At 36.3% G+C, this 25,806-nt stretch overlaps 2 protein-coding genes across 2 annotated transcripts; one reads left to right on the top strand and one right to left on the bottom strand.

Moving 5' to 3' along the window:
* Positions 1-7,262: 7,262 nt before the first annotated feature.
* LOC137723583 (GRF1-interacting factor 1) lies at positions 7,263-11,158 on the top strand. The gene is made up of 4 exons (XM_068462782.2): positions 7,263-7,783; positions 9,657-9,733; positions 10,297-10,381; positions 10,492-11,158. The coding sequence occupies exons 1-4, from the start codon at positions 7,703-7,705 to the stop codon at positions 10,897-10,899; spliced, it is 651 nt and encodes a 216-aa protein (XP_068318883.1). The 5' UTR covers positions 7,263-7,702; the 3' UTR covers positions 10,900-11,158.
* Positions 11,159-14,421: 3,263 nt separating this feature from the next.
* Positions 14,422-25,208, bottom strand: XIC (Myosin family protein with Dil domain-containing protein). Its single transcript, XM_068461424.2, has 38 exons — positions 24,924-25,208; positions 24,146-24,274; positions 23,824-23,967; positions 23,567-23,712; positions 23,323-23,479; positions 23,134-23,192; positions 22,828-22,987; positions 22,577-22,726; positions 22,354-22,490; positions 22,114-22,260; positions 21,912-22,013; positions 21,686-21,743; positions 21,474-21,575; positions 21,255-21,292; positions 20,917-21,043; positions 20,667-20,837; positions 20,366-20,497; positions 20,153-20,262; positions 19,986-20,046; positions 19,606-19,783; positions 19,284-19,489; positions 19,052-19,171; positions 18,724-18,822; positions 18,289-18,510; positions 17,943-18,082; positions 17,572-17,683; positions 17,448-17,495; positions 17,092-17,343; positions 16,832-16,987; positions 16,532-16,738; positions 16,282-16,425; positions 16,046-16,116; positions 15,847-15,946; positions 15,712-15,768; positions 15,539-15,595; positions 15,366-15,446; positions 15,146-15,228; positions 14,422-14,869 (listed from the first exon to the last, which is right to left on the bottom strand). The coding sequence occupies exons 1-38, from the start codon at positions 24,924-24,926 to the stop codon at positions 14,746-14,748; spliced, it is 4,590 nt and encodes a 1,529-aa protein (XP_068317525.2). The 5' UTR covers positions 24,927-25,208; the 3' UTR covers positions 14,422-14,745.
* Between the last annotated feature and the right edge of the window lie 598 nt (positions 25,209-25,806).

Raw genomic sequence — 25,806 nt, 5'->3', positions numbered from 1 at the left:
AGGTTGTCTCACATGTGAAGCCCAACGGCTACACATATTTCACGTCATCCCGTTGTGTTGTTCACGTGTTAGGCTTGCAAATTTGCTACACGTGAGGGGGCGTGTTGAGAATGAGTCTCACGTTGATGGGAGAATGGACCTTGTATGAGCTTATAAAAGGTTGGGCTACTTTTTATATTGTCAATTGGTTTTATGGTAGAACCTCAACTTTATTCAAAAAATAATTTGATGATTCTCTTCATAGTAAATTAAGTTGAGGAAAATATCGGATCAGGATCCTCTCCTAATCTAAGGATGATGATTCTCATGATTAAGGGATATGGGCCGTTGGATATTATAACTTTAAAAGGATCCCCTGTTTGTAGCCATTAGATTTTCATCCAACGGCCCACATCCCTTAGTCATGAGGATCCTCATCCTTAGATTAGGAGAGGATCCTGGTCCGAAAATATCAATTACAGCTTTTAGCTAGGGTTTGATATAAAGGAATCAATATATGCAGTGACAAAGAGCAGTACTACTCTCCCTTGAATTTGATACTCTTTCAATTTTCTTCTTTCTTTTTATTTTTTCTCTAAATATACTCTTTTATATCTTTAAAGAAACAGTATTGCAGATACTCATAAAACGGAGGTTTTTGGACTTGGTCTGTTTACGTACTCTTAACCTTACACAACTGTGCACGAATCTTATTCTTAAATACTGTGTTTTATTAATTAATTACTTTAAGTTTTATTTAATTTGTATTTGCAAATGGAACCAGACCAGATATTCTTGATTAGGATAATCATCTTGTGCTTCGTAAGTTGTAAGTTGTATAAATATATAAATTCTGGTGTAATTCCATCACGTCATTGGCGATTACTGGGCTAATAAAATATATATTAGCAAACCCTAATCTGGCGAAACCCTAATATAATAAGATGAGATACGGTCATGTGGCTGTTATCGAGGAAACAAACTTTGTGGGATCCGGACAGGAGACAAAATAATATTTATCACCAGAAAGGCCGAGTGGAATCCTGAGAAAATAAAGTACAGAGTCAAAGTATGTATATATGGTTTGAAGTTTGTGGGAGTCTTCTGTAGCAGTATGCCAGCCCAGTAAAATTCGACCTCTGTACAAGTCCAAAGGCAAAGGCTAATCCTCCTCCACAACTTTTCCCTTCTGACTCCTCCTCAGTCGTCAGTAAAAAACAACAAAAACGAGATCAAATTATGGAGTAAAATTAGGGTTTGTAATTTGGTTGATATCTCTGTTCAAATGCAGCAAACCACCAATCGTTTATAGGCTAGGGTTTTTGTCAGTAACTTACTTCTATACAATGAGAATATCAGAGTTCCAGTTTTACAATGAGAATATGAGAGTTCCACTATTTCAAATTAATCACCGTATTATCGTGTTAGAAAATTATAATACAAGATAATGTGCAATTAATTTGAATATTTCCAAATTAACATTTTTATTTTGATTTATTACTGTGTCTATATCTCTTGGGACAATTACATGATAATATTGAGGACTAAATAAATACAAAGGATATATCTCTGGTTATGAGATATAGCCTCGCAAGAGTCAAAATGCCTAATCCCCTAATGGTTATCATAGTTTTTGTACAATAGCAATAAACAAACCAAATATCATGAGGTAGAAATGGTAGATCAGTCACTTTGACATGAGCTTATTCAAACCATTCATATTTCTGTGATTCCGAAAGCATGAACAAATCAAAACCAGCACTCGTCATTGATGCATTGTTGTAATGGTCAACCCTGACTTAAAATCACGGGTCGAAGAGTGGGAGGAAGGGTCAGGGACAAGCCCCGGAGCCTATATACAAAGGTGGCAAAAGCATGGAAGTGAAAATAATAAAAAAGAAGGTAAGGACTAAAGGAAAGGACAGGATTGGACTATGAGTACACAAATCAATTGAGACACCCCAACCACCCATCATGTTAGCGAAGTTGGGAGCACCACCAACCTTACCTATCCATCCATCTCATTCATGATTTGACTTCACTATTTATTCACCCAATAACATGTTCCTATTCTTTCCAAGTTTCCAACACCATAGGGGACTCTGGGATCCCTCTTTAAGCAAAGCACTGTAATTCATATGACCTAGCTTTTTATCATAACGAAAATTATGTTAGCTAAGTTGGGAGCACCACCAACCTTACCTATCTATCCATCTCCTTCATGATTTGACTTCACTATTTATTCACCCAATAACATGTTCCTGTTCTTTCCAAGTTTCCAACACCACAGGGGACTCTGGGGTCCCTCTTTAAGTAAAGCAATTCATATGACCTAGCTTTTTATCATAACGAAAATTATAACTTTAATTCTTAACAATAAAAAAAAAGAACTTTTAGATCCAGGTCCAAAAACATATATGATTTTTAGGAGTGAGTCTAATTACCTAATTATATTTATTTTCTTTTTTAATGCTCATTTTCTATTTTCTAAAAATATTAAAAATCAATTAAAATCTTCTAATATTATGAATTTTCAACCCCAAAAAATATAATTAATATCTTATAACAAAATAATAATATATTGACATAAATCTATCTGCAAATCATTCTACCCTAACTCAAGTAACAAATATATGAATGTACGTATATCATACCTATAAGTAAGATATGAAACTTAACTAAAAGGTAGAAAAAACATAATATATCTAAAAGCAAGACACATGAATCTTACTTGATTATAAAAAAGAATGTCATATAGGTAGATAAATATAATTAACCTATGATATAGGTTGATTATAAAAATAAAAACTAAAATCTATAAATGGGGTTTAAAACGGGATAAAGAACAAGAAAGAACAAAATAAATAAATAATCAACGAGATAATTAGGAAGAAATTTGATTTTTATAATAAATCTTATCATTTAAGAGATAATTATTGATAATAAAATAATAAGATTTAAGGAATTGGACTTATTTTAATAAATTAGACTATTCCTACTATTGGCTCAAAAAATTGGACCTACATCAAGTTTCTCCTAAAAAAATAAGTAAAGTGTAGAGACATGTAATATGACAAGTGTTCGGATTTCACGATTCAACAATGTGTGACTGTTTTGAAATATTCGTACTTTGACATCTAATTTAGTCTATTAGGTAAGTTTTTCTCCACGTGCTGGAGAAAGTAAGGCAACTTGTTACTGTTCTAAGGAAAGCATCATATGGTTGATGGTTCAGTGACTTTCTATCCCACAACCACAAAATGAAGGTGCACAACTAACCCTTTATGATGGTGTTTTTTTTTTTTTAACTTGATCCATACTTGGCTTCTCAGGGATGAGGAGGAGCTCCTCCCCAATTCACTGAATAGCTGATTTATAAAATTTTGTGTTTATAATTAGAACTGTTCATATATATATTTTGTAAAGATTATCTATATTAAAAATCAATTAAAATAAATGTTGTTTAGTCAATCAATTGTACCAAATATATAGATGATTTTTAATACTTTTTACCGAATCTATACATTTTTTTTAACAATTCGTTAACTAAATAGTCTCATATTTTATTGATTTTTTTTTTTTTTTTTTTTTTTTTTTTTTTTGCAAAAATGATATTTACAAAATGCTTCATAAATGAACGATTCCAATCATAAGTATAAAGTTTCGTAAATCAATCACGGAGTAAATTGATGAGAATGAACTCCTCTTTTTCACGATTCTACGCTTTCCGAACAAAAAAAAATCTAAAATCATTAAAGGAAAAAATATGCCTCTGCACAAATGAATGAAACGTGAAGGATGTGAGTCATTTCTTTTTTAGATCTTTGAATAAGGCGATCAAGAAAGTACCCCCTTGAACCGGATAAAATGTCTTTTAATTTGTTCACATGACTACACGATTAGCTTGAAATAATGCAACTTTAGCATCTCGTCCCAGGCCCATAAAGTGAAGCTGCCTAGTATGTCCCTTTCAAGACAGTTAGATGGCACAATGCTCTCCCTTCGTACTATCATGTTTAACTCTTCTCAACAACCTCAAAAGAACTTGCCCAGCTGACCCTTATAAAGTTGGAGGAGGATTCTTTACTCTCTTATTTTTATTTTCTTTCATTATTTCCTCTCACACATTACTTTTTGTCTTATTATTTCTAAGTGGTTTAACCGTAGTTATTCAAATAGGAGAGCATGAAAGGATACAGAAATTAAGAGAATAAAGAATCATCTTTCTATAAAGTTTTAAGATGGTTAGATGCTCTCCCTTTGGAGGTGTATAGCTAGAGGGACAACTCTTGAAAGTAGGTTTAGCATTGGTAATCATTGAGGGGCCTAATGAGGGAGAGATAGGACAGTTGGAAAGGAGGGGAGGACACCAGAGTACAGGGGGCATGTGAACTCTTTGGGGTCCCTATCCTAGCGAGATTATAATTTCCAGGATTTAATGATGCAGATGCCAATACATTTCTTCTAGATATTCGACTAGTTACTAAGATCATCTTCGATCCTTGATTTAAAAATTAAATTTTTTAGTTTAAAAAATTTAGGTTTTAATTTAGAAATAGCTTTTCTACTTTAATTATTTTGGCCTAAAATTTTAACTTCAAATTATTAAAGAATGAATTTAAGTTTTTTTTTTTTTTTAAATTAACTTTAAAAAAAAATTATGTAGACTATTCTAAATTAATTTTATGAACATTTTAACCTAAAAATATTTAAATTCTGATAAATATTTAAATAATTTTTTTTTAATTATTTTAGCTGTTGGATTTGAATTTGGGCCGTTAGATCTATTTTTTACCATTAGATTTGATTATATTCAATCTCAGTTGTCGGATTCAATAAATAAATAAATAAATTGAATGTAGGCCGTTGGATCAACCAACGGCTTATTTATCTCAACCGTTGGATTAAAAATAGCCGTTGGGTCTCTAGCACAAGTGGCCAACATGCCCACGTGGGTGGGGCCACGCCGGTCTCAGCCTTGGCATGTCGCCCGCGTGCACGCGTCTCCTAGGGCTTCTGGTGCTCAAGCGTCGAGTTTCACTTGTGCTGGTGGGGCCGACACTATTTTATAGGCTAAATCTAGGCCGATTTCTATCTATTTTTTAGATTTTAGGTTTTAAGCCCAAATTAAAACTTGGAATGGAATGAATTGGAGGAGAATAAAAGGGACATTATAGTTTTTAGTTCATGGATTGGAGTTGGCCTAACTGAGATATGAGATAAAAGCAAATAAATATCTTCCTTTGAGGTATTCAAGTTGCTGGTCGAGTAGTTCAGCAAATATCTACACTTCAATTATTGTGCATTTGATGGTAGTGCTGTCAGGTCAGCTAGCTGTGACATTTTACAGTAAATTTTCTTACCTAGCTAAATGGAAATGATTAAAACACATGCACAAATTCCATGGTCAGTCGATGCAGTAACTTCGTTTTCAGGAGAAAACCTATTCTATGATACATATGTCTATGTGTATGTTCGTTTGTGAAGTATTTTTAATCAACTCAGTACTTTTTACACGAAACACATCAAGTGTTTTTGAAATTTAAAAATATTTTATCTAAAAACTTTTTTAAATTATTTAAAAACATTTTTCAAACGAACCGAATATCAATTATAATAACATGAGAGTTGGACACAAAATCATATACATAAAGAAAGATCAGAAGACCGACATATATCACTGGTTACAGGATATAATATCTTCTTAAATGCCATAAAATCCTACCAAATAAGCTAAATCTCAGTACTTGTACTTGATTACAGATGAGTTTACTACAGAACTGTCCATCCAAAGCTAAACGCCAATCTCCTTAATCACTGCCAGTCCAGTAAACATGTTGTTTTACCAGTTTTGGCGACGCACCACACTCCAAATTAATGTGCAGCTAAATATCCAAAGAACAATGGTTTGCTGCCGCTTGCAGAACTTGCGGTTGCAGACAAAAGTAGGGAGGCAAGCAAGTGAGATCACGTGCCTGTCATCTGGAGAGGAGAGCGCGGGCATTCATGCAAGGGGAAGGAGCCTTCATGGAATCTCTTGACAACGCCAATACGTCATCAACATTAATATGAGAGACCGCAAGAGTTTGGATTCGAGCTGTGATTCCAAATAACTCAACAGACATTGTTGTGACCTGTCACCTATTGAAAATCCTATTAACATTTAACATATCTTCATGTTTGATCCATTTTGTCTTTTATGGTAGGTCACGTTACCCTAGTTACTTTGTAACGAGCATGTTATTGTAACTATAGCGTAAGTTAATTACATGTTAAATGTGAAAGTACAATCTAGCTGAAACGAAGATATAACTGAGACGTTATAATCAGCGATATGTAAATGTGATGATAGCATCAACATTTTTTCAAAAGGCTAACTTATTCAACTTAGATATTATTGTGATGATATTTTATATCGATATACAGGGGCAGATTCATATAGGGACTCGAGTGGCTCCAAGACCCTTCGGAGGTTAGAGAAACAGCTAGAGTAGGTCCTTTAAGGATCCTTCGAATGCCTAATACGAGACCCTTTTGTGCTCACCTAATATCGATGAAATGTTGTTCACATCTAATAGCACTTGGCATGAGGTCTTGAGAGGACTCATGGCTGGTTTGGTATAGCTGTGCTTTGAAAAAAAGCTGCTTCTGCTGTGCTGTAACAATAAGCAGCTGTGAAATAAAGCAGCAGAGTGTTTGGTAAACTTTTTTGTAAAAGTGCTTTTGAAAAAAAAAAAAAAAGCAGTATTATAGTGTTTGGTAAACTTTTGTGTAAAACAGATGTGAAAAAAAACCAGTTTTTCAAAGTTGGGTTTTGCAGCTTCTTGTTTTTTGCTTTTTTTTCACCCAAAACTGTGAAAAAAAGCTGAAGCTGAATGTTTACCAAACACAAAAACAGCTCCCAGCTTTTTTTTATACCAGCTTTTTTCAGAATCACCTCAGTATCAAACCAGGCCTCAGTTGGGTCGATCAATAGAGGACAACATGCACACCACATGCTTGACAAAATGTCCAACTGAACAGAATTTGTGCATTGCAATCATACGTATTTGTGATAATTTTCTAACTCAATCACACAAAATTAAATTTAACTTGCATACTTCCAACGAGTTGCCATTATAGTCATTTTTAAATTCAATCATGCATGGTTAAGTTCAGCTCATCTACACTGAGCATGTCACTAAAACAGTTCATCCAGCCAGTAACGTGTGAAAAAAATTAAAACACTGTAAACTAATGGACTTGAGCTATATGCTTAGCGGTGGTTGTAAATTTCTCTCCTCGACATGTACAAGAGAGAGAGAGGGGAGAGAGAAGGAAACTGACCCAGAAAACCAAAACCAAGCAAAACCCCAAAAGGGCACGCTTTTCCATCATTTATAATCCACTAGCTCTCTCTCTCTCTGTGCCTATATCTCTGTGCGGTGGTAGTGTCATTGTATGTAAGGGGAGAGAGGGTGAAAGAACAGAGAGAAAAAAATAAAAAATAGAAGAAAAGAAACGGCAAAGGTATCCCTCGATCAAAAACTCTGTCTCTCTATTTGCTTGCACCCTTCGCAGTGAGTGTGGCCTCTCAACTCTGTAAAAAAAGCCCTGTTCATACTTTAGGAGTGAGAAAGTTATAGAGAGAGAGAGAGAGAGAGAGAGAAAGAGAGAGAGAGAAGTGTCTTTCTGTTTGTGGTAGAGGAGCAGTGCAGAGAGGTAGTAGACATATATAAGAGAGATGCAGCAGCACCTGATGCAGATGCAGCCCATGATGGCAGCCTATTATCCTAACAACGTCACTACTGATCACATTCAGCAGGTCCTCCTCCTTCTTCTTCTTCTTTTTGCTGGGTTCTTTTTTTCTTCAGCTGCTTTGCTTCTGCATTTCCATTTGGTTTTTGGTTTCTCCTGCCACTTTCTGTATCCACTTTTATTTATTTTACAAGAATTAAACTTACCCTTTTCCTCTGAGCTCTAATGGATTTTTGATAGGCTAATGATTTCTTGCTTGATTTTTCTTTGTTTTTTGGTTTGTATGAACTTGTATGAATGCTTGTTTCTTCTGCTTTTTAATATGGTTTATCCAAGCACTTTCTTTTATCCCATTTTTTCATGCAGATTAATATTTGCTTCAGAACGTTCATGGGCTTTTGTTGTTTGATTTTCCCACACATAACAATTCATAATCTCCTCAAGCTATAGTTTTCTGTTACCATATTTCTGTTCGGTTACGTTAGTGATATTTAAATGGGTGTTGAGAATACAAGGCGCTTGCAGCTTTAGTTGCTTAAGAGCATTCCCGAGGTCCCGAGTTCGATTTCCCCTCCCAATCTTGCTTCTTTTATGTTGGTTATCTTGTTTTGCTCTTATGTTATTTATACCGAATCTCTTTCAGCAAGGCCACTGGATCAAATAATATGGGCCTTTCAAATTTCATTTAACGGCCTACCTGTTTTGATCTCTTAAAACTGTAGTAATTTTTTACCGTTGGATAAAATTTGAAAGGTCCGGATCACTTGATCCGGTAGCCTTGGTCTCCGGATCTCTTCTCTTTATATTGTTTCTTCCATGTTCTATCTGGTGGAAATAGTAATAGCTCACATCATCGAGCATTTTTGTATGCTTAATCGATATCATGAGTGTATTTAGGGGCCTTCTGGCTGCAATCTGAGTGAAAGAATGGTGATTTGGTTCTATTTTGATTAGTTGTGACTAGTGAACTAATATTTTGTTCTTTCATTTGCGAGTCGGTATCTCGAAAAATCTATGATAGCATCCCTAGTAGTATGAACCTTTTAGCTTTATTCTTACTGATTGCATTTATATTATGTGAATCTGTTTTGGCAGAAATCCTATGGTGCTCCGAATTATAGGATACTCCGGACTTTTTAACCATTAGATCTCGATTTTTGTTTTATTTTTAAACAAAAATCTAATTACTGTGCCACCAACTTTATAGGGCATAAGTTGAAGATTTTGGTAGTTCCTTTAAATCGTTCTCCTTTTAGAATACAGCGAGCTGATCTAGTTAGATTTCTGAGTTGCACCGAAAAAATCGTTGCAAATAGAAAATTAGTCTGGGAAGGGCATTGAAATTAAGAAAGAAAGGGAATGTAAGCATACTCAAAGATCAATTATTTGTAGTTTCAGCGAAATGGAAACTATGGATTGGTTTAAAACTAAGGAAATCTGCTTAAGGTACTCTTTTGGCATGTTCTTCTCTTTGAGTTGGGGCCAAAACAGCGAATTCCACAGGATTTTGTTCCCTTGAATGTTTCTAACACAAGTCACATCTTCATCTTGCGATTGAGCCTGTTTCCAGTGTCGGTTTTCAGTTCTGAATCACGTGAGTGTGCGGCTCTTTTGTCGATTCTACAAGAGTTTGCGTAGTAATAGGAACTAATGACCAATAATCTTTCTTTTGTACAGCAATGAGGTCTGTTTTTTCTTCGAGTGTCTTTTGGACTGTGTCACTTGCCCCAGTTCCTTACTGTGTCTTTCTCATAAATTTGAGTAGCACTGTTGGTTCTGTTCCACCTACTAGTAATAACCGTATTTTGGCTCCGTTCGTTAGCATTATTGTGCATTTCTTACTCTAGAAATTTTAGAACATTTTGGTTTTACTGCACTTGTGGTCTGTATTATCTTCTTGTTATCCTTTTGTTAATTACTTTCATTAAATTTTACTGCAGTACTTGGACGAGAACAAGTCGTTGATCTTGAAGATTGTTGAGAGCCAAAATTCTGGGAAACTGAATGAATGTGCAGAGTGAGCATTTATTTCTTACTTAACTGCTGCTTTGCATATCTTTTGTTATCACTGAGTGCTATTTTGTGGCTGAATGTTGTAAATTGACACCGTCTTGTGTAGAATATTGGAAATATGAGCACACATAATTTAGTTTAGTGGATACAGTCGATTTTAACGAATTCATTTAGTTTGGCAAATTTCTATTTGAGTATGTACTTTGTAGGAAGCATGTTGTAAGTTCTCATCGCAGCGTAAATTAAGTCTCTTTTTGAAGAATGCCGCTAAATTACTGCAAGTGATGGATGCCGTTTTTAACCACTTTTGAGTGCAGAAAAGTTCTTTTAGTTGACTTGCACGAACATAGGTAACAATATATGCCTTTGTGATACAGCATGGTTGCATCTGATGGCGTAGCATCTTCTTCCTGTTAGCATAGTAAAAGTCCGATATAAGCTTGTCACATGCCTGGCTTTTGTACGATGGTTCAGTCTTATGACAAGCTCTTAAGCTTGTGTCAAAACACAGAATTGTTATGTTTAAAGCACTAGACAGGTCAGTAATTCTTTTGCAATTGCTTGCAGGAACCAAGCAAAGCTACAGCGGAATCTGATGTACCTGGCTGCCATTGCTGATTCTCAACCCCAGCCTCCTACCATGCATCCTCAGGTACAAAACCTCATTTGCAAAGAACTTAAAAACTTGAAGGGCATATCACCGCGTAATTCAGTGTCCCAAAATTGTATGTTTCCTGATTGTTTTTATGAAATGCTTTGTAGTACTCTTCCACCGGTATGATGCAACCAGGAGCGCATTACATGCAGCAACAAGCGGCTCAACAGATGACACAACAATCGCTCATGGCTGCGCGCTCTTCCATGATGTACTCCCAGCAGCCGTTTTCAGCTCTACAGCAACAAGCCCTGCACAGCCAATTTGCCATGAGTGCTGGAGGAAGCGCGGGACTTCACATGCTCGGGAATGAGGGAAATAATGCTGGAGGCAGCGGGCAACTTGGGGCTGGAGGGTTTGGTGATTATGGACGCAGCTCTCCTGGAGAAGACATGCATAGGAGGATGGCTGGCGGGAGTAAGCAAGATATGGATGGGAGAGGTGGGAGCTCTGGAAGCCACCCCGGAGATGGGGGTGAGACTCTTTACCTGAAATCAACCGATGATGGGAATTAAGAGGTGCAAAAGATGGACATTTTGGTCTGTTAGCATCTGAACTTAGGGAATTAGGTGAGGAAATGAAATTAGAGGGGGGAAAAAAGACTTGCTGCTTAAGGGACTAGTGTTTTATCTTTGAGCGTTTATCCTCAAAACTTGAACTATGGTTTTTTTTTTTTTTAGTGAGACAATGCAGTTATGGTAGCATATCATGTAAATTTTTGTAGGCTATCTTCTTGATGCGCTTTCATTTTAATGTCGAAATTTTCGTGCTCGATTCGTTGGTTATTTTGAATCAATCAGTCTGAGATCCTCCTAGCCATGTATATGGTGGCCATATTAACACAAAACCGCCTTTGAGTCGTGTCAGGATTTCAAGATGATGGATCAGCGTTCCACTACTAATCAATACTGATAGTCTGATGTTGTAATTAGCTTGCACATTGTCACACGTGCGACACATCAGTTGTCGGGGTTTATCACAACACACAAGTTTTGTTACAGATAGGAGATCATAATTTAGTGTGTCAATTTTCCGATGTGAAGCTTTTTACTTTCTTCAACGTGGCGATCGCTGCAAATGTAGGTGCTTGTGAATTAAACCCGAAATACAACATAAGCTTACAACACTACGTGCAAAAATTGCTAGGAGCACTAGAAAATCACAATCACATTAAACTGTCCCAAAGAAAACAAAAACAGTCCTCTGTTCTAATTCATCACACATAAACACATGGAGGTTGGTAACTGCTCAAGCTTTCAGCAACTGCTTCCCATAAGTTGTTTTCATCCGTCTGATCGAGAACAGCCGCCGGCGGAGGGTGGTTCGAAAACCTGATCATCGTACCGGGTTTCGAAGCTTGGAATTTAGAAGAAGTAACCCATCTAGCTTGTTCTTGTTCATGAGCAGTAGTGCAATCTTCATCAAGGGCAGTGTTGGAATTTTGGCCTGTGAATTGTTGAACAATTGCTCTGAACTCAGAAGCACTTCTGGCTTGGACCATCATAGGGCTGGAGATGTACTTGATCATAGGTGCTTTTGATTTGGTGGGTTTTTTGCTCTGCTCAGGCTGAGATTGTTGGTGATGATTTTTGAGTGATTCCATTTTTTCTGCAGAGAGAAAGAGGGGAGAGAGACAGAGAGAAGACTGTGATCTATGTTTACTTGGTTATATGCTTTGACATATATATATACACACACATGCATATATATATATATATATTTATGTATATAGATAGAGATGGAGGGTAAGTATGTGGAGCTTCTTGAAGGGAGGAAGCAACGAAGAAGGAACCTATGGGACAGAAACAAATGTGGAAAAGTGAGGTAGGACAGAAAGAAGTTGATTTAAAGATATATGCAGCAGAAGATATTTTATGGTCAACAAGTTCTAAAATGGCTGCTTAATATTTTAGTCTAATTCCAATTTTGCAGCATCATATCAAATATATATTATATATTTTTGTATATTAATATATATAATATACGTACAGGGAGTGGTTTTTTCAAACAAAGTACGAGAGTTCCGTATAAAATATGTATTTATTATGTAAGACTATACTGAAGCAATGATAAAACACGAAATAATATAAGAAGTCTTATAAAGCCCACTATCGTCATATACTTATCTTAATTTTGTTACAATAAAACGAAATCTCTGCTAAGAAGCTTCTCTGAGTCTCTGACATGTGATGCAAACAATGATTTCTAATAAGCTACTCTCATATATAATACAAACATAATTTCTATAAAAAAAAAATGAGAGACCAAAGAACCAGATTATCTTAAGAGGAAATTTGTTTTATTTAACTTTTTGTCAATTTTTAGTAAAATACGCGTTACTTATCGGTGTGGCTTCAATACTACGTAGCACTCTTGCTACGAACGTTTCTATTTTATTTCTATGAGTGTTAGATCTTTTATTTTAAATTCTAACTATTCATTTTTAGTACACTAAGTGCCACATACCATTACCAAAAAAAAAAAAAAAATACTCATGAAGAAAAGTTGTCGTTTTCCAATCCCCGAGTGTTAGATCTTTTATTTTAAATTCTAACTATTCATTTTTAGTACACTAAGTGCCACATACCATTACCAAAAAAAAAAAAATACTCATGAAGAAAAGTTATCGTTTTCCAATCCCCGCAACTCTACCTTCAACCTGGATAAAATTTGAAAATAATATTCATTTTCCTCTTCAATCCCCGCAACTCCTTTTTAACACACTAAAAGGTATAGAAGAAATTACAGATCAGGATTCAACCAATTGATCAAGGAAGCGTATTTGCTCCCCTTAACATTCGGATTCAAACCTCTTTCTCGTATATCAAAATTTAAAATAGAATAACGCATGGTCATAAAACAACTGGAAATAGCAAAGCAATTTTGTCACTTTGGATAAAATGTGGACTTTAGAGGTGATTTTTTCTTAGTATTTGACCACGTGCCAAATACTATATTGTGGTAAATCTACAATTTGTCACAGCACAACCCCTTCTAGTAATGCTGACAAAATTATACATTTCCATCTTTGACTTTGTCTCTAATTAGCAACAATCATTGTAGCAAAAAATTTAAATATATGAATAAATTAAATATGATAACGGATTTGTGGCATCACCTTCTTTATATAATTTTTAACACACGTTTTACGTCCACTTTCAAAGATCATGTCTGCCAAAAATCACTCAAATTTGAAGCTAGATGACCTTTGGATTAAAGGTTTCTTTGTAGAATCATATTCGTCCATTTTCTTCATTACAAATGAATGTCTTAATTGTTTTGGATTTATCTAGTTTTTTGCAAGGATGATTCATGAATGATGTTCTAAAAGATAAGTGGTTTAGATTGTTAAAATATATTACAGAATGAGACCGCACAAAAACATATGTAAAAAATAATGTATAAAAAAGATAGTATCACGGATCCATTCCTATTAAATAAATAACTTAAATAAAATAAAATGTTTTATGGCTCCTTTAAGGCAATCCAATTGAAAACAAATTTCTAGATGGATAAGGACATGGATCATCTTTATTTGGATCAATAATATTCAGATTTCTTGTTCATTCATCTTCCAATTTTTGGGTCTCCAAGTTCCCATTTATAAAATCACATGATGCTTGAAGTGTCAGACTTGCCGACATATTTTAATTAATTTTTATCCGAATGTTCAACGTTCAAAGATCTAAGTTATTGACCAACAAAGGAAGAACCTGACGAATTCAACTAAAAAATATTTGTACATTGAAATGGGTGCACGCAATGGCTAACGAGTCGTTTTCACGCCCACGAGAGTGAAGTTTTTTCTCGAAAGGAGAGTTTCTCCGTACATCATTTTTTATCTTCTGCACAGTTCTTAATTTTAGTACCAAACTCGTTTGATTTGTCCAATCCATTTGCTAGGAAAAAAAAAAAAAAAAAAAGCGTGTAAAGAAAAAAGGACGTGCATAAATCATTCATTTTTTTCAGATCGTTATCTTCACCTGAAAGACGTTCAAACTGAAATTATAAGTTCATGATGTAGTTCTTGGACAAGATTATTGACTACCATAACAAAGTTTGGTTGAAAATTTTGATTAATTAAATGAAAAAAAAAAATGCACTAAGCTTTTAATTTCTTTCCCTAAAATCAGCTAGTTTTACAACAAAAAATGACGATCCCAAGCCAACTCCCCGCTTTGCTAGAGTCGGATAAACGTTTGTCGTATTCGACTTACATTTGGTGGGGATCCAAAAGAAAATCTGTGGGGCAAAGAATTGATGATTCATGAACAATGCACAACCCCATAATGTATCCCATGAGTGAAGAAATCCACTACTTGACAGTAACAGCTACAGGCTCATCGTAGAGAGACCGAGACTCAATCTGCGCGCGGCAACAAGAAACTAAAGCCTGAGTTCTCGTGGATGAGAGGAGGTGGTTCAATGTCGGAGATGTCTATTTGCTTCATCGACTTTGATATGTCATCAACGGAAAATGGAATGCTGCAGTGTAAATGCTAGCGTCAGTCGTATGGCCAGAATTTATAAGTAAAAATGGAAACAAATATGTTTAGGAATGATAACAAGCACTGTGAAACAATGCATGCTTGATGCACGTCTCATTTTACGCATACTGAATTAACAAGTAATCGAGATCTTAGAAGAACACGAACATATCAGTTTGACAGGAAAAACTAGTGAAACGGGATGTAAAGAGGAGGAGGAGTCAATAAAGAAAGGATGTATAACGGCCAAGACATGTTTAAACGTTGTCATAACCTGGAATCGTCATCCAGCAGGAAAGAATTACTGACGGCGTTGTTGGAATCCTCTGTCATCAGCACTCTCATATTCGATATAACCTAGATGAACCGTTGAAACAGAAAAGTGTGAGAGAGTTGGTAGATGCATGTTTGCTATTATGTTTCTAATTTATTTTACTGTCTTGTGACGAAGATGACTCGAACCTAGTTGAGTAATGGCATCCATAAAAACTTACATCCGAGGACACACTGTGCGTGCCATATTTGTCATCCCAGTACATTGTACTGATACGATAAAGCTGCTGTATACTGAGGACCTGTTGAAGTACAAGTTGTGTCAACTGAGATTCAAGGGAGAGGTTACTAGACTTAAAGATGTTTAGTGTATCCTTAGATACACATCACTTACCGGGCATAGATCATGGCTTATTTCATCAAGCGTCTTTTTCGGTTTTTGATGTATGACCTGAATAGAAAGCATAAAATTTCAGGACAACTTCACTAATTGTTCATTCGTTGCGTTTCATCATTTTCAAAGGTAAACACTCGCAGTAGAAATGGAATATGATAAATGAACGATACCAGGAATCCAATAGCCTGCCGAATATGCTTGAGTTCATCCCAAGCTGATCCTGCATACTGCATTTTCGTTTATTGAGTAAGTCCGTTGGTATAACAGTTATCGCACAGCTAAAAGAGGAATTAGATTCAAGGTACCTCATCTGTTGCTTTATAGCACCAATGCTCCAGTTCAGCCAATCCAGCTTTAACATATTCACCATTGCTAAACGAACAGCATTCTCGTCTTAATAGAAGACTGTGGAGACGGAAAAATACATGGAAGACATTAGGAAAAATTTTAGTGCTAAATAGCATGCAAACAAGGATACCTCAAATTTGAGCTTAGACTTTATACCTGTTGAATAGCTGAACATTGATGAAGGAGAATATTTGCGTGAACACCTTACGAACTAAAAATGGTGGTACCTGTAGAAAGGAACATTGTGTGTATGAGAAAGAGGGAGATCGTTGCAAAATCAAGCGAGTATGATCATTATCTGTGGTAACAATCAACTTCTCTTGAAGTTTACTTAACCAACAGAGGGAGTGGTCTGCAAAGATCGATATATTGAGAAGTAGAAGAGTACTAACATAATTTGCTTTTAAAGTATTTAAGAAGTTTCCGAGGCTCTTAACGATTCCTTGCCAGTGAGCAATCAAAGCTCTCTGGGCCTCAGTGTTGCCAACTGATCGCGACGATCCTTTGACCAAGCTTGCCCGGGATGTTCTTGGTGCCTGTTAAAGTTACAAATTTAGTACTCGTTCTTGAAAAATCATGGAAGCACAAATTTGTTTTATCAGTAAATTGTTTTCTTGTTTGTAGATGAACAATGTAATGGACCTGAATGCACAATCCAAGCAATGGAGAAATCTCTTTCTTCAAATTATCTCGAATCATCCCATAAATCTTTTCTACATATGCTGTAAGTTGCTGTTTGAAAAGCAAAGCTGGGTACTTGGCTTCAACTTGCCGTAAAGTATCCGCTCCGCCACTCATTCCACCATTTATTAAGGAGATATTGACACCTTGAGGGGCTCCACGGAAACTCTAGAGGAAAACAATAGAAAAAATGTGAAGCAACCGAGGAATTGAAGATCTATGAATTCAAATATACAATATTGCCAAAAGACGATGAATTACTTGTGTCATCCTTCCAAACAAAGTAGCTGATGATGATCGACGTCGTTGGGGTGCCATTCCAGCAGCACCACTTGCTTTCAGTGTGCGCTGGAGGAGTAATAGAAGTGTTGAGGCATTGGATAACCAATAGGCCAAGATATCGTTGTTATCCTGGGTCTGAATTCCAAGTGGTAGTATTCATGTTAAAAGAGGTTCGTTTTGTGTAATGAATAAACGGAAAACCAAAATACCAAAAGGGTTAAAGGATGGGATTTCGAAACCTCAATGGCATTCCCTATGGTCTGAATAATCCTATCAAAAATGCTAGTCCGCTCAACTTCAAATGATCTCCACTGCAGAAGGCATTTGTATATGATGCAGGCAGCAATAGGCCTGTTCCCAGCAAAGCCAAGATGTTGTGCGATACATCGAATGAGCAACTCCTGGTTCTCTTGCTGTTTTTCATTCAATGATTTCTGTGGCTTATCCTCCAATTCCGACTCCCTGTGGTTTACTGAAGGACTATGCAGATCCTGATCCATTTTATCGGGACATTAGCATAAGTGAAAAGGTAAAAAAATACTGCATCGCATTGCCTTTTTTGTAGGTTAATACTTGAAGCTCAACGGAAATTTACCAGAGGTGTCTTTGCATCCCCTGGAATATGGCCACTTTCAGCTGCCCTCTGCCAATTATCAAATAATAAGAAAATCTTAAGCACCTGAACATTATAGAAATCCATATTCTACATTTAAAATTACCTGAATAATTGATCTGGACCGTCCAGAAAGGAATTTATTAGGCGTCATGGACACAGCTTGTTGGCGTAATACTTGGTTTTCTGATTCTAAATTGGTAAGCTTCTCTTCTAGCCTAATCAAGAAAGTTTAAATTTTCAGTAAACCACATCACGAAAATTAGAGTTGGTAATTCATGTCTCTCCAATCTAACTTATCGGTTTGAACTTAAATACTACACAAGTTTAATACATTTTGTTTTTTTGGTGAACGTTTAAAACTTGTTTGGAATGAGATACTAAGAACAATTTCGTATTAACGTCTCAAATGCACATAAGACGCCGTGCATTTTGATGCTCTGCATCAGAAAACTCATGCTTTAGGTGTCATATTACCTTGTCAAATTTTCCTGGAGCTGACTAACTTTTTTCTCCGTTTCTTTTAATTTCTTGCATCGTTCTTCGCCTGATGTTTGAGCTTCATTATATTTAGTTTCATTTTCTTCTGCTCTTTGTTTCTCTGACTCCAAAGAGGCCTGGTGAGGCGGGACAATGTCAGGTAGAGAAAATCCAAGGTCAAGAAGAACTAAATGAAAAGATCAAAATCTGTCGCTGCATATATGAACAAATAAATGACGATGACACATGACAGAACAGTCCGAAACATGTTAAAGTCTTGCAACCAGAGACTTATGCGAGACATAGTGTTATAGGTGCTGTTTATTGGACGGAACATTCTTACCTTTAAACTGTCAACTTCTGCAGTTAGAGATTCAACTTTTGCAGTGTCCTCAACCATAACTTGGGTTTCCTGAACCACAGGAGGTGCCTCTTCAAGAGCTTTCTTTGCAGCCTCTCTTTCCTTCACAATCAATGCATTTGATTCATCAAGTTTGGTCTGCGTTTCTTGCAATGAATTCTGCAATTTCGCTATCTCTTGTGCTTTAGCTTCTTCTAGGTCAGTCTGCAAACATGACACGAATATTTAGCATGAATTTTTTATGCATAAAATACCTAAATTATAATCTACAAACTTCACTGCATTCGTGGAAAGTACATCAATGCATTAGCATAGTAGTTTTTGGCGGTTGGACATGAAGTGAAGAAAGTATTCATCAGATGTCCACACAGCATTTTCTCTGCCAAACAGAAATACTCGGCAAGATATAGAAATTACCCTTAAACGTTTTTCCAACTGTAGTCGCCAATTTAGTTCCTCCACTCGTTTTTCCAGTGCATCTTTTGCTTCTTTAAGTGCTCCTGTTTCCCTTGCAGCCTGCGGAAAATTGGAGAGGAAGAAAAAAGAGAAACATACGTAAGAAGAAGATTTTAAAATGTCAGCTAGAAAGGGGTAAGTGTACATAATACAATTTATGGCAATAATTTGCAGTATTTGGAAGAAAATATGCTCCGTCCTCTATACAGTAAATTTTATGTATTCCCCTTCATCTTGGTCACTACCCTATAGATTGATGATTGTTTCACCGAAAACTATATATGCTTACCATTTTGAGCTTCCTAAGTTCCCGCCTTGCAATTTTCCCCCTCATTTGGGTCTGTGCAGCTATTGAACCCCTCTTGAGCCTCTTAAAGTATTTGGCAGCTCTATGACAACGCCACACCGCCTGCAGTTTTCATGTACATTTTTTTTGGCAATGGCAATAGCAAATCAGTAAAGTTTCATGTCGTTAAATAATAAAATGAATCATGCAATTTGCAGGATATTTTGTATGCAACCTGAAGAATAATTGCTGCTTTGCTTTGCCTTTTAAATCTGAATTCTTTACGAGCAGCCATTGCTCTTAAACCTGTTTGCAAAACTAGAACTGAGACATGGAGTTTGTTGTAAGTTGTTCTGGCTTGGTGTTTACGTAGGTGCTTCTGAATTTTCACTGCAGCTGCCTCTTTTTGCATGCCGTGGAAGACTTTGCAAGCCAGGCTTCCTACAAGTTAATACCAAACAAACATAGAAACAAATTAGCTGCATCCTTCTTCTAAGATACTCTCTAAGAATTCAGTAGCACTGCATTGGTTCTAATACACTTTTTATGTGGCTCACCTCTGCATATCGATTGCAGAACTACGGTTGCCTGTCGCAGTGCAATAAACCGTTTCCTAGCATAATGGGTTCGTACACGCCGCTGTATAGTTTTAGCTGCAGTACTGAGTACTTCAGTTCTTCGTGCATCTAACTCGGCCATCTGACCAGCTCTTAGGAATACCTTTGTTTTACCTATCTGCAAAACAAAGTCTCTACGATTAGTATGTGAATGGATGAAGACCATTAGCTATATTTACACCTATATCGTCCATATGCATGAGCGTCAGTCCTACTGCAGATTATGTCCATGTTATAAAGTTTGGAGGAAATACTAGGTGAAACAACGATTATATACATTACTAGAGGCCTCCAAATCTGCAAGGAACACCTCACTTTACCTGAAACCCTTTAAGACCCTTCTTTTCGAGTATCTTCGCGCACGCAACCTTTTCATCATAGCTGCACACAAGTAAAACAGGCTCATAATGCAGATCCACCAAGTTTAATCAGAAAGTTGAGATATTAAGTAAACCTTTAACGGAAAATCCTAGGAGATAATACTTACTTTCCTTCCAAGGCCTCTGGTGCAAGAAGTCCGAATCTGTTTATGAATTCGAAAAATGGTTTTCTAGTAGGGTAGCCAGCACAACTAATTCGGATTGCCTCTAAAACACCCTACAAGGGGAAACTGTCAGCAGCAGCTGGAAAAAAAACATAAATAAAATTAAAATTAATTTTCTTAAGAAGGTAGAAGGGAAAAGGAACACTTTTTACTTACACCACAGCGCAGTTGCTGCATAATGTTCACGTTCTCAAATACGGCTGGTTTTAGAAGATTGTTTGGCTTTACACATCTAATATAGTGAGGTTCTGTAGAGTTTAGGGTCTCCATTAACGATTGCAGTTGAAGCTGCACCATTTAAAACAGAGAAAAATTAAAGTTTCAATTCCTTGCTGCACAAATTGACATTGCAGAATATAAAAGAAACCACACGAGAGCTTGCATGTAGCTTTAGGTTGATAGTTGATTATCTAGGGTTAAATTGACCTTCATGCTCACCAAAATAATATGAAAGTACCTTAAAACGAGAACCAATCGAAGAAAACTTGGAAGATTTGGCTGTCTCCTCTGGAAGTGGAGGGAAAAGGCCTGCCACAAAGGAACATTTGGAAGCTCCCAACAAGTCTTGATGTTCAGGAACCACGTAGTCTTTGTTTTTATCCAAAAACTGGTCAGACTGATACAGGACCTGCAAGTGTTTACCAGTTAAAATCCAAAATGTATAAGTATCATACTTTCAGAAATAGTTGCTTTCGTAATTAATTTACCTCTCCAGCATAATGAGCGATGGTAAAATCCGTGCGAGACAATTTTGGCTTTATAAAGCGCTTATGAGTTTTGAATGTCTGGTATATCTTATTTGCAAATGTTTCATGGGTCGACTTTGGAAACATGCTGGAAAAGGAAAAGAAAAGAAAAGACAAGCAGTTAGCAAGAACGAAAAAAAAAGAAAGAAAACAAGTCCAATCTGCCATTGGCTGAAACTTTTTATTTTTATTTCTGAAATAAATTCTTAACACTGGAGGAATGAACTCAAGAAAACATTGACGGCATTGCATTTAAGGAAGAACGAGAAAACTTTCACAGCAGAAGAATAATAGCTTACCAAGCTTCATCAAGGAGAGCAACTATTCCACCAGGTTTCTGTGCAAGGAAACATCATATGTGAAAACTTGTAAGCAAAACGTTGATTGTAGACTAATATGACCGAATATAATGAATATTCGAGAAGTCATTATCATCTGAATGTGTGTGTATAACTATATAAGTATACATATAGGTGGCTGATTGTGCAGGTAGATGTATATGAAGGAATAGGAATAACCTTTTCAATAAGATCCAAAACGTCTTGATTATCGACAAACTCAATGTAGCTCCAATCAATCTGCTCTTTTGTGTATTCTTCTTGTTCCATCTTGAAGACGTGCTGAAAATATACAGGAAAAACTTAATTTACAAAATAATACTAGTTATAATAATAACCTAAAAGATAAAAGTAGAGAAAGCTAAAGAATTCAACATGATCTGAGGCTTTACCTGATTGAAATGTTGCTGTAGTTTCTCGTTTGTGAAGTTAATACAGAACTGCTCAAAACTGCACAGGATGATAAGCTAAAATTAAGTTGCGGAATACCATCAATGCAAAAGGGATATGAAATGTCATCATTAGTGCATTTTCAGTTTCTCTTTTACTCAAAAAGACACAGAATGCACATATATATGTGAGTACTCGAAGTATGGTATTATACTTAATAGTTGTTACCTATTGGTCTTAAAACTTTCAAAACCATAGATATCAAGGACCCCAATAAGTGATTTTGAGCTAGCATCTTGCCCAATTGAGACATTAATTTTGTCCACCAACCTGCATAGATAGAAATAGCTTAGCATCACATCAGCATTTAATCCTTACTCTACGTCATGCTTTTCATAAACCAGATGTAAATTTGATGATTTTGACTAACCAATCAAACAATCGAGAATATATTGTCTTTGCTAAACCATCACGGCTAATAGCTGCACTTTGAGGATCAAGACTTCTCTTGATAACTTCTTCAGGTGTGATCATCACACGCTTGCATAATGCATCTTCCAGTGCATCAGGGTCGCACCTGAGGTAATGTTATCATCACTATTATAACAATATGAAAAGTGAACAATCTGGAATACAAACTACGGGGGCAATAGCACGAAGGAATAAATACATGAGAAGCTCTGCAGTCATTTTGAGATGGAACTTCGCTTTGTCATCTTTTGGAACTGATGAATCAACTTCCGAGCCCTTGGTAAACTCAATATTTCCGACATGAAGAATTGCAGCAACTACTCTAAAAATTGCTTCCTAAGAGAGAAGGACAGAAAAAAGGGGGTGTGAGACGACGGTCTTTCTAGGTTCCATGTTTAAATGGTAATAAGAACAGGCTGTACCTGCTCCTTCGCACTTATTCCAACAATATCCATAGCTCTCCTTGTGGCAAGATATTCATGGGCATCACTTACACCAACCAGTTCATAGCAGCGTGACTGGTTAAGATAGCGAAATGATTTAGGATTTGCCAACTTGTATTTATCAATTTCCTGTCAGGATCAACAAATATTAGCAAGAAGTTGCAAGAACAGAAATTTGCAGCAATACTTTGATTGTCTTAATCGAAATCACTGTTCCTACAGGATCTTACCTCCTGTGGTGCAGCACAAAGAAGGTAGAAGCAATGGTAGTTCCGTTCAGGATCAGAGATTTGGCAAACACGAGACCGTTCCAGAAGGTAAGTTCTAATGGCTGCTCCTGAGATTCTTCCTTGCTTATCAAATTGGATTTCAACAAATTTACCAAAACGACTACACCAGTACCAAACAAAGAGAATACCGATGTGAATTTATCAGAACATGATAATAATTCGGGAAAAGTAATTTATGCCAGTAAAATAATTGCTGAAATTAAGACAAACTCGACACTAACATGTGATAACTTGATATTGTCTTACCTAGAATTGTTATTTCTAACCGTTTTGGCATTGCCAAATGCTTCAAGAACTGGATTGGACTGCACTCAGAAAAGAAATAAGCTCCATAAGAATTGCATCAGAAACTTATAGAGCTTGATATAAAGAAGATAATATCGAGTGAGTGAAGCTTAACATCGACACTAGTCAAAGGTATGATAACAATCATACTTCAAGAACTTGCTGTTCAACTGTCCGTCCTTCAGTTGCAGCCCGGCCACCAAGAAATGCAAGGTACCGCATAAGCATTTTTGTGGTCTCAGTTTTACCTGCTCCACTTTCACCACTGACCAGAATTGAATTGCTTTTTCCCTCATTGATCATTGCCCTGATTTGTTTAAAGTATTAACTTTAAATATTTGGTTTATTGATATACGGAGCAATATATAGCATATATAATAGGATTGAAAGTAACCTATATGCAACATCTGCAACTGCAAAAACATGAGGGCTCAATTCTCCAAGTGGTGCTCCTTTGTATTGTTGCATCATGTGACCATCGTAAAGATGGGGAAGTCTTTGGAATGGGTTAATGGCAATAAGGATATTTCCGGTATATGTCTATCATGATAGCAATGGAGACATATATCATTGCAGGATTACAGAGAGTAAGAATTCCCGATTTGAATAAAAACTCTGTAAGTATTTTAAGATGAAGGGAGGAATGCGTACATAGATTTCATTAAGTTCGTATCTAGTTTTTAAATTCTGCAGAACTCCAGGCTCATGCAGATAAGATAACTTTGTCATGTCATCAACTCCGGCAGCAGGAGCTTCCATATCTTTTGGATATATTTTTGCCAATTTGACAACCATCTTAATAGCACCAAAAAAATGAACGGGAATCTCATTAGAGTACAATAATGTAATACTAGAAAGTTTTGTAAAATAAGCAAATTTCGAAGACCAAATCATAAAAATAATTTCTGATGAAATGGTTGATCTGCAGTTGTGATAAAATTAGTTTTTGATGTATCAGTAAAAGGATTTACACCTTCTTCCCATTGCTACCCTCGATCTCAGCTTCCTGTCCAGTAATCTTCGACACCTGTCCATCGATCCAAGCCAATTCTGGGTCTTCAACCCAGACATGAGAACCTACAATGATATTCACTGGCGTTCCCTATCGAAAGATATAAGAGAATGAATAGTATTAGTTATGCAGATGAAGTGCCATCACAAACATAAATTTCACCAATAACCATTTCCGAAGACTAATTTGAATCGTTTTTATATGGATTCTGGCAAAAACTAAATGGAAAAATTATTATGTGGCCAACGCCTTTGTTCTATTTCTGTTGCTTATCTATGAGGACTATGTTAGCTATCCCCACAACCAAAAGCATAGTGTGATGGTAAGTGCACTTGTCTCTCTTGCTCAATGCTTCACTCAGAGTTGTCTCATAAATTGTGTCATTCGAGTTTCTTTCACTCGAGAAGAAGCAACAGATTCCCAGTCTGTCCACAATCTAGCACTAACCCACACACTAAACGATTGTTCCGCTTTGTATTGCAAGCACTAAATCATATCTTTGATCGAAAAACAAAACTTAATCATTTGTAATTAACAAACCCAATTTCGATATACAGCAAAACTCCAAAGTGAAGTTCCTTAAACTGTAACAATCATTCATACCCTGGAACGAGTTTTCGGCCGCATGTACATTTCAACCTGAATTTAAGGAACCTGATCTAGTCTACAAATTAAAGCAAGAAAAAGAAAAAAAAAAACTTTCACAAATTTACGAAAATTCAACCGAAACCCAACATACCATTTTATCCTTTTAAGCTGCCAATCCAAAGCTCATCAATTCATTAGGCACTTTCATCAAACATTTGAGCCGGGTGACAACAAACAACCATCAGCTCCCAGCTCCAGCAGATAAGTGTTCCTCTCCACCAGACACCATAAGAAAAAGAGACCCTTTTTCTCGAAAGCATCAAACTTTCGCAACGAAACGCGAATCAAGCTTGATGGGGGTCAGGGATGTCTGATCAACGCGCAGAAAGCTCCATTTTCCCGGAAAATTGGCAAGAAAGTGAAGGAAAACCGAAATGGGGGACGGAAATGGATCGATTTGCGAGGTGGGAAAGTTTTGTTCGTGTGATTGCTGTGTGTTTTGTGTGTGTGGGAAGTGAATGTGGATCGAGTGGATTGAGGGAGTGGACATTCTTCACAAGGACCTCTTGTTTCGCTTCGCTTTCCGCTGTTTTCGCGCCAATTAGTGGCTGCTAACCAAGTCTTCTTTCTCATTCCTTAACGGTCACATTTCTTCTTTCATGTTCAAGGGACGTTCAAATCTTGTGTGTCCGGATCTATTGTAAGAATTTGTTACTCTTCGTTTGTGCCGTTGGATCGAAATCGTGGTCTTTCTGATTTTGACGGATTGGATTTTCTTTCTCGTCCAATATGTTTTTTGTTTAGAAAATGATTTTCGCAAACTTATTTTCTCTTTTGCGTAAACGTTGGCACGAAAAAATTTGAGTTTGTCCATCTTAATTTTTTTGTGTAAAACAAAAGAAACATAAGCACAAGTTTGTTTTTCATAAAATTACTTAGTAACATGACTTTAATCACAAGTTCACAATCATACATAAATTATTACACTGCTTGTCTCTTTAATATAAAATCATTGTCTGACACATATACATGAA

This window comes from Pyrus communis, chromosome 4 (genome assembly GCF_041283825.1).
Source record: "Pyrus communis isolate YQ-2024b chromosome 4, ASM4128382v1, whole genome shotgun sequence".
NCBI lineage: Eukaryota > Viridiplantae > Streptophyta > Magnoliopsida > Rosales > Rosaceae > Pyrus > Pyrus communis.
Note: the sequence above shows the minus strand (reverse complement) of the source record. Positions and strands in the feature narration are given on the sequence as shown.